Raw genomic sequence first — 10,071 nt, forward strand, 5'->3', positions numbered from 1 at the left:
GACTTTATGATCTACTAGAGGCCAAGGCGGCTTCGCCGCTGCAATCCCCAATTCACAGGCTGGGCTTCCTAGCGGATGTTGGAACAATGATAATTTACCCATAATGCAATAAGTAATTGCTGAATATTTTCATCAACCATGTCAGTTTTTTTCCCATCCCCATCCTCATTGAAGGTTCAAAAATTTCAACTGCTAATTAAGATAAGCAAAACAATAATATGGAAATTGAGAATAAACAACCACACATGATGATGAATGAGAATTACTGAGGAGGGAACTGCAAAGTATATCAATGATTTCCTCAATGAGGGCAGAAAAGAGGCTTGGACTTTGAATTTTCAGTGGCAAAGCCACCTTGGCCTCAAAGACGGCCAATGCTATTAGAGAAGTTTTGATTCATATATTTACAAACTGTATAGGTGGGCAAACCAGATCTTCAAAACACAACAATCAGATTATCCACACATCATCACTCAGCCCCACCAACCACCCAGTTTTTTTTTTTTTTTGGACATGTGAGGAAGGCTGAGATAAGACATATATGGAGGGTCAGGATTATAATTTGATGAGAAGCATATGTGAAAAAAACAACACAAAAAGCTAAAGATATATATCAATCATGAAATTCATAATATATTGACCTTAGTGGTTTATCTTGAACCAATCCCAAATAAGCAATAAAGTATTAAACTCCTTGATAGCTCTAATGATTCAACAGAAGGCAGATGATGTATGACAACCATGTATCAATTTGAGATTTTTATTCCTCTTCCTCTTCCTCTTATTACAAGTCACATCAACAGGAAAGCCAGACGAAAGCTTGGAGTAAGCAAAGGCGCACCTCTTTCCCAGTGCGAGTGCTGAGCAGCAAGCGCTTGGAGAACAGACGATCCAAGTACGCCAAATGGCCCTCCATCAGCGGGTCTAGATCCGCGCCCTTGCTCATCAGCTTCTTGATCTCCTGCCATCCACAGTCCATGACCTCGAGGTGGCATTAGGACTGGAGCTGGCGGATGAATTTGATCACTTCCGGGATCATGATTAACCATCTTGAGTTGCAGATTGAATCAAATAGGTTGAGGGATTCCTGCATTCTGTTCTGAAGAATCACACGAGTCAATTTAATTGAATCCCCGTTTTGTTTTCCTGAGGGAGAAACAAAGGCTTACCACCGAGTCGTCCTCATAGAGCATCTGGGCGTACTCGCTGAGCGTCACCAAAAAATGATGGCCGTCATGTTTCCAAAGCAGTGAATCCATTTCTTCCTCTCGCTTCTCTGTCCTCCGACATCAAACATCCGATACTTGAGCTCTCCAATCACAATCACAGTTTTGGTAATTCCGGTGGTTTTTACTCGTGGACACAGTATGTCCTGATCATCTGGGACGTAATGAGGCTGTTCGATTCGGTCAATTGAATCGAAATAGTAGGCCGCAGAGTTGTTTAACCTGACAGAAGAATGGGACAAGATGTAAGCAAGCAAAGCTGGATAGCAAGGGCAACCCCCCCGCCCCCCGGCTTAACTGGTACTCCCGACTGCGCTCAAAACATTGCCGGACACCTGGGTCTTGCCACAGTTGATGAATGGCTGCGACGACCTGAGGTTCAAGATAGTCCTTCTCCATCTGGCTTGGTAGGGATTGGATCATCTGGCCGAACGAGAGCAAGGACTGGTTGTTGAGTTCTTCTTAACAGGGAGAGAGAAAGACTGACAGTGGAGGTGTTTGAGGGAACAGTACACGCCAAGGATGGCCACTTTCCAGGCGCGGTCAAGAGATTGTTCGAGCCGGTTTGTCTTCAAGAGCACTCTGGACATCCGGAGGTAGTTCTGCATAGCAGCTACGGAAAGGGTGAGGTCAAGGGGGCGTTCGGTCTTGTATTTGAGCATGAACCCGTCCCAGCCGGACTCGTGGAGACTGAACTTGAGCATGCGTACGTTGAGTCTGTTGAGCAGCAGTCGCTCGTCGCTGATGGGAGACTTGATCTTGAGTTGGTGGTTGAGATAGATCTGCTATATGATTAAGACAAAGCTACTGGTGCCGGTGCCGGTGCCGATACTGATACTGATGCTGATGCTGCTAATGCAAGGGTGAGGATTGAGGGGAACTTGATGTTCTGGCGAGAGTTGCTGATGAGATTCAATGTGAGCTTTGTTTGTTTGGTCGGACAGAATGCGTGTGAGCCGAATTGGGGGAAAAACAGTGAGCCAGCGCTGATCGTAGGCAGGGTGTTGTCGTTGGGGGTCAAGAGGTAGACCTGGTGCGGGCAGAGCTGTCCGTCCTATCTGATCTTGACAACGCACGGTCACTTGGAAGCTTGGCAGTCTTGGCCCTGCGGAAAAAGATAATTCCAACGCCGCGATTGAGTGGGTGTGAGGGGGGAAGGGAAACAGCATCGGAGTATCTGCGGTGACATCTATGTCCTAATGAAGGAAGACCTGGGGACCAATATGGTCATCTTCGCCACGCTCAATGCCAAGAAGGACGGATTAGACCAACCTAGTCTGGCACAAGGGTCTTGTTGACAACGCCTAGCCAGTGAAAGAACTGCCACGTAGGCCAAGAGGCGCTGGAGGAGCGTGGTGGTGGCGTATTTGTTGTGGCTTGATGAATGTGGTAGTTGAGTTCGCTGGTGGATCTTGAGGGCAGTGTTGGATTATCTATAAAGGTGGGTGTTGCCTTGCTTGCTTGTTTACCCCAGGGCGTCCTCTGCCGCTGTACTTCCAGCGTGCGGTTCGTCCTCACCCCCTCCGCTGTTGCACTTGCGCAGTTTGAGGGGCTCCACTCGGTGGCCCCCCTTTGCATAATGCCTTCAATCCGGCGCGCTGGGGGTCATCCTCTCACCATTTCTTAACCCTGCTAGACAGGGATGGATGGTGGGCCACGGTGCATCAGCTTGCTGATGTTAGGTGGCTGGGTGCAGATTATTGCTCTGTTTTTGGTTGTTGTAATATTGTGGGTTTTTTTGTTGATTTTGGCATTTGTAGAGGTGAAACCCTTCATCTTTTTTTCCTGAAGGTTTTAAAGGGGAAACCCTTGATTTTTTTTGTGATTTTTGAAAATTTGTAGGGGAAACCCTTGAAGTTTTGTTTTGTGATTCAGAGGCTTTAATAAACTTGGATGTGGTACACAATTGAAGTTCTCCACAGCTTATCACCCACAGACTGATGGATTAGCTGAAAGGATGATTCAAACTCTTGAAGACATGATCAGAAGATATTGTGCCTATGGATTGGAATTTAAAGACAAAGATAATTATACTCATGATTGGTGCTCACTCTTACCAGCCCTTGAGTTTGCCTACAATTCCAGCAAACATAGCTCTACCAATATGACTCCTTTTGAATTAGAAAGAGGATGGATTCCATGGTTCCCCAAAGACTTAGTTTTATCTAAATCTGTAACAATACATCCTAATGCAGCAGACTTCCATCAAATGATGACTAAGACAGCTAATTACGCAGCAGAATGCATTAAAAAATCCTTTGAATACAACAAAACTAGATGGGACAAGCCTCATAAACCTCATCAGTTTAAAGTTGGTGAAGAAGTTCTTATTTCTACATTTAACTTTACCAACCTCACTGGCCCTAAGAAATTGAGAGACTCATTTGTAGGACCATTTGTTATTAAAGCCTTACACAGAAAGAATGCTGTTGAAGTCATACTGACAGGTGAATTAGAAAGAAAACATCCTACTTTTCCTGTTAGTTTAATCAAACCTTACGTGCCTAGTAACAATGAAAATTTCCCTTTAAGGAAAGACAACATTAAAGTTGTAATTCCAAGACTGGAGAAAGAAGTTGTGAAAATAAAGAAGGTTTTACAACACAGGAAAATCAGAAAAAACAATGTGGACATTAAACAATATCTAGTTAGATATAGTGGTTCTAAAGAAGATGAATGGCTCACTACTGACCAAATTCCAGACTCTGAAAAAGTCCTCAGACAATACAGAGCTGATAAAAGAAATCTTTAATTCTTTGATCAGCCTTTTTTGGAGGGAGGAAGTGTCAGCCACAGAGTACATGTCACAGTACCTTACACGTACCAAGTACCTGCAATTGTTCACATTACATATAGTACATTCCTTTTTACGCCTCTATTACATATGTATATCATTAGATACAAGCTTAAGAATGTACTCCTGTTACACATTACATTACAGATAACCATAGTTAAATACAGTTACCATAATGTACTGTTGTTATGAGAGTTAAGTTACGTGCAACAGTAAGATTACAATACATTGTAATATTACTGTACACGTGAAATACACCAAGACAGGTATCACTCATTTATCCCCTGTTATGCCTCAGTACCTATTTACATAACATATTGGTTATGATATAAATACATAAACAATACATGATGTAATCCAATTCAAAGAGCACTGAATGGAATCAATGATTGGTTATGATCAGCTAGTGTACACAGCTAATGATCCAGGATCAGTACTGATCATTACACTGCCCTGATCATTTTCAATGTTGATCCTCATGAGGATCTGCTTCCCTTGAGCGCTTCCAGTTCCCCCCTGGTCCTGAAGCGCCTCCAAGCGCCTCATGTTCCCTCCTGCTCATTCCCCTCTATATAAACACGCCCCCCAGGACTGTTTATCCCTCAGAATATTATTATAGCAAGGTTTAACACATACATAGTTAAACAGTGCCTTCATTCTCACCCATCTTTCAATTCAGGAATAACATCAACTCTTGATTACCCTTACCTTTCTGTAGGTAAACCCACGAACCCAAGTTGAGTTATTCCTTGGATGCCTATTAACACCCTGTGTTGATCTGGATGTGCCTTAATTGAGCAAGCCTCTCAGTCAAGATTACTGATAGAGTGAAACCTTTTACAGGTCTTACCACGAACCCATTGGCCCATCCTTGGCATCTTACACCATCATCTTGATAGTAACAACCCTCTCAGACACGGTTAGTTACATACAGGCTAACATACCTTTAGTCACCACAAAACCCCCAAATGTAGCAGCTACAGTCTTGTCAGTTCGCAAATATGACTACTTTTGTAGTTTCCTGGTGTTTCTGCCACTATATCTCATCCCAGCGTGGGAATAATTCTGCCATATGGTTACCAAAATGTTAACAAGCCCCCAAAGATTCATTATGTATCTTTTTTTAACCATATGGCAGAAGTATTCCCATGCCGGGATGAGATATAGTGGCAGAAACACCAAGAAACTACCAACGTAGCGATATTTGGGAACTCATCAGATTGTAGCTGCTACATTTGGACGTTTTCTGGTCAGTAAAGGTACATAATGAATATTTGGGGGCTATATAATATTTTGGTAACCATATGGCAGAATTATTCCCACGCTGGGATGAGATATAGTGGCAGAAACACCAAGAAATACCAAAGTAGTGATATTCGGGAACTGATCAGACTGTAGCTGCTACATTTGGGGGTTTTGTGGTCAGTAAAGGCACATAATGAATCTTTGGGGGCCTCTCAACATTTTGGTAACCATATGGCAGAAGTATTCCCATGCTGGGATGAGATATAGTGGCAGAAACACCAAGAAACTACCAAAGTAGTGATATTTGCGAACTGATCAGATTGTAGCTGCTACATTTGGAGGTTTTGTGGTCAGTAAAGGTACATATGAATCTTTGGGGGCCTGTAACCATTTGGTAACCATATGGTGAAGTATTCCCACGCTGGGATGAGATATAGTGGCAGAAACACCAAGAAACTACCAAAGTAGTGATATTTGCGAACTGATCAGACTGTAGCTGCTGCATAAAGGATGTGACCCCAAACACAATATTTCTGGGTTTTCTATGCAGAAAAATTGTCTGATGAAATTTTATGTGGAAATATTCCTCATTAATCTGTGGTTGACAACAAAAGTTGATAAAAAAAAGAACCTGACAAAAATATGCTAAACCATGGTAAACTAATTTCAAAAAGGCCTTCTATGCATGTAGCACTTCAAGTATGATGTGCAATATCTTCAAGAAGTTCAACCAACCAAATTAGAAATGTGTGCAGGATCGTATCATGATACTGATAGAGGTCAGGGGTCAATGTTTTTCCTTTTTTGAAAAAAAGTAGATTTGGAGACTTCTGATAACATCAATTGTTGAATTAAAAAAAACAAGAAAAAAAATTGATCCCCCTCAGCAACTCTGGATTAATCCTAAACCTTGCAGTGTATTTTTTTCATGTAGAATTGAATGGTGTATGTATAAATTTATGAATGTTATCAGACAAAAAAAAGATTCCTGTGGCTTGAAGCAAATACAGGGGAAGGAGATAGATTATAGAAGAGTATTAAGGAGACATGGAACACAGACACTGGTATCAAGAGGAATAAAAAAAATTGATCAATATAAATTGATCAATATACGCTATATTGATCAATATATGACATCGCAAATTCATCCATCTTGGTAGTGAGAGAGCGTACACTCCCTTGATGGCCGGTACTGGCCATCAAGAGAGTAAACACTCCCTCAATGGCCGGTGCAAGCCATCAAGAGAGCGTACACTCCCTTGATGGCCGGTACCAGCCATCAAGAGAGCAAATACTCCCTCAATGGCCAGTGCGAGCCATCAAGAGAGCGTACACTTGCTTGATGGCCGGTACCAGCCATCAAGAGAGTGTACACACCCTTGATGGCCGGTACTGGCCATTGAGACAACAAACACTCCCTCAATGGCCGGTACCAGCCATCAAGTGAGCGTACACACCTTTGATGGCCAGTACCGGCCATTGAGACAACAAACACTCCCTTGATGGCCGGTACCAGCCATCAAGAGAGCAAACACTCCCTCGATGGCCGGTGCGAGCCATCAAGAGAGCGTACACTCCCTTGATGGCCATTACCAGCCATCAAGACAGTATACACTCCCTTGTTGAACGGTACCAGCCATCAAGTGAGTGTACACACCCTCTCTTGATGGCTGGTACCAGCCATCAAGAGAGCAAACATGTCAATGGCCCGTACGAGCCATCAAGAGAGTGTACACACCCTAAATGGCCAGTACCGGCCATCAAGACAGTATACACTCCCTCGCTGGCCGGTACCAGCCATCAAGTGAGCGTACACACTCTCTCAATGGCCAGTACCCGCCATCAACAGAGCGTATGCACCCTCAATGGCCAGTGTGGGCCTTTGAGACAGCAAACACACTCCCAATGGCCGGGACCAGCCATCAAGAGAGCGTACACATCCCTCAATGTTACTTCTCTTGTCCTTCAGTCTTCTGGCTGGACTTTCCCTTGGTAGACCTGGTGCTCTAGCGCTCAAATCTGTCTACAAACACTCTCAAGCCCTTCATAATAAAACTGAATTGTATACTGTCTTGATGGCCGGTACTGGCCATCAAGGGTGTGTACGCTCTCTTGATGGCTGGTACCAGCCATTGAGGAAGTGTTTGCTCTCTTGATGGCTGGTCCTGGCCATCGAGAGGAGGTGAGTACGCTCACTTGATGGCTGGTACAGGCCAGCGAGGGAGTGTATACTGTCTTGATGGCCGGTACTGGCCATCAAGGGTGTGTACGCTCTCTTGATGGCTGGTATCGGCCATCAAGGGAGTGTTTGTTGTCTTGATGGCCGGTACTGGCCTTTGAGGGTGAACATTGAGTTACTGATCTACATCTGTTACTGAAGTTGGTAAAAAAAGGTAAGGATTATAAAGAAAGCTAGAACCTAAGATTCAACTACCAAAGGAAGATAACCATCTGAACATGGGAAAAAGGATTCTTTAATTCTATTGGAAAAATTGAATGATCAAGTCAAACACTTTATCACTTCCTGATTTCTGTTCAACTTCCTCAACTCAATACATTACTCTGGGCTACACATGTTGATAGTGAAAATGCTCATGTGCCACTTGATTGAGCCTGTGCAAATAATGTAGACTTTTGGTTCAAGGTTGCATTTGAGTAAAAAGATGAAGATAAGATGAAACCAGGCAAGATTGGAAGGCAAATCTAACAAAAAAATTCATTAAGTTTTCCCTGGTAGTTAAAAGCAGAGGTGCAATGGCTGGTGTGTGTATAAAGTGAGATTGAGGGGGGGGGGGGGGGGGTTCCTTGGGGTGCGGGTTGGGGAGATTGTGAACTTACACTACATAAGGTGACCCCTGCAGCGGCGTAGCCGCCTTGGCCTCTAGTGAGTCTCAAAATATCCCCAAATTGGTCTTTTCTTTCTGTTTCTGCCACCATATCTCAACCTGGAATGGTGATTATTACATGATATTGGCACCAGAATATTCATCCATTTATAAAGATTATTTTGGTATAGCTTTCATGTCTGGAAATGCCCAAAAGGAGCTGCTATAGTGGGATTAGTCTCAAGATATCACCTAATTGGGTATTTTTTGGTGTTTCTGCCACTGTATCTCAACGCGCAATGGGAATGATTTCATGATATTGATACCATTATGACAAGAGCTTTTGAAAGATTAATTTGGGTCAGCTCTTGCCCATGGAAAACCCAAAATGTGGCAGCTACAGTCTCATGGGTCTCAAACAATCACCAAATTAGGTTTTTATTTGTGTTTCTGCCACTATATCTCAACCAGGAATGGTGATCATTTCATGCTATTGGTACCAGAATATTGATAAATGTCCAAGGATTCTTTTGGTTTAGAGTTCATGGATTTAAATCCCAAAAAGGAGCTGCTATAGTCTAATTAGTCTCAAAATATTGCCTAATTGGGTATATTGTGGTGTTTCTGCCACGGTATCTGAACCGGGGCTAAAATTATTTCGTGATATTGACACCATTATAACAAAACATGTTGAAAGATTAATTTGGGTCACCTCTTGACGATGAAAATCCCAAAATGAGGCAGCTACAGTCTCAAGAGTTTCAAAATATCACCAAATGAGACTGTAGCTGCCACATTTTGGGATTTTCATGGTCAAGAGCTGACCCATATTACTCTCTCAACATCCCTCATTATAATGGTATCAATATCATGAAATCATTCCCATTGCGCGTTGAGATACAGTGGCAGAAACACCAAAAGATACCCAATTAGGCAATATCTTGAGACTAATCAGACTATAGCAGCTCCTTTGGGGCTTTTCCATACACTAGACTTTCAAGGCGGCTTCGCTGCCACTCGTCCCAGACTAATTAAAATCCAAACATCAATTATAAATTCCCCTCACCCCTACTTACAAGGAGTTGAAAAGCAACCGCGATCATTGTGTAATTTGAAGTTTGACTGTGAAATTTTAATGAAAAGAGATGCAGACTATTCTAATTCTGAGACTGTATACAAATGAAGCGCAAATGGTCTATGACATGATTTTTCATTACGGCTCAAGAGAAATGATGGAATATGAATTTCAAACAGACAGGTTGATAATGGACAACACTGGGTCGCTACGCTAACCATAGCGGTTAGCGTAGCGTAGCGCAGCGCAAATGCGCTATTTTTTAGCGTAGTGTTAGCGCAATTGCACGCATATGCGCTAACGCTACGCGCACGCGGTGCGCAGCTATTTTAGCTGATAGCGTAGCGTTAGCGCAGATGCGCGCAATTGCGCTAACGCTAAACATACAGGGCGCAAAAGAGCGCGCGCTACGCTGCGCTACAGCGCCTTTAGCGGGAAAAAAGGGCTTTTTTTCCGCTAAAAGCGCTGTAGCGCAGCGCAGCGTAGCGTAGCGACTGTAGCGGCGCGCTAACGCTAACAAAGAATTGGCGCGCTGTTAGCGCCGCTGAAAATTAGCGTAGCGTAGCGGCGCTAACAGCGCGCTAACGCTATGCAAAATAGCCGGGCGCTTTTTGCCGCTACGCTAACGCGTAGCGCTGAAATAGCGTAGCGTAGCGTAGCGACCCAGTGTTGTAATGGATGAAAAGTAAGAAGGATTCCCGTTGTTGTAAGTAGGGGGGTTACCAAAAGTGCCTGAATTAACCTGGAGAGTGAAGAATCAGCATTCATACTAATGTTCTTTTGGACAAACTACTTCATACCTTGACTATTAATCGAGAAGTGGTTGAATCAAACCCATGAAGCTTGCCTTTAAGAAACACCCTGACCCCAGGATACAAATTATCAGATACATCAGGATTAAGCTGG

General features: G+C 43.4%; 1 protein-coding gene across 1 annotated transcript; it reads right to left on the reverse strand.

Annotated features, from left to right (window-relative positions):
- Positions 1-994: 994 nt before the first annotated feature.
- On the reverse strand, positions 995-2,395 carry PtA15_3A550 (uncharacterized protein; the record flags this gene model as incomplete). The annotated part of the gene is made up of 6 exons (XM_053167529.1): positions 995-1,099; positions 1,170-1,206; positions 1,296-1,448; positions 1,525-1,670; positions 1,757-2,011; positions 2,108-2,395. The coding sequence occupies 6 exons, from the start codon at positions 2,393-2,395 to the stop codon at positions 995-997; spliced, it is 984 nt and encodes a 327-aa protein (XP_053018736.1).
- Positions 2,396-10,071: the final 7,676 nt, after the last annotated feature.

This window comes from Puccinia triticina, chromosome 3A (genome assembly GCF_026914185.1).
Source record: "Puccinia triticina chromosome 3A, complete sequence".
Taxonomy (NCBI): domain Eukaryota; kingdom Fungi; phylum Basidiomycota; class Pucciniomycetes; order Pucciniales; family Pucciniaceae; genus Puccinia; species Puccinia triticina.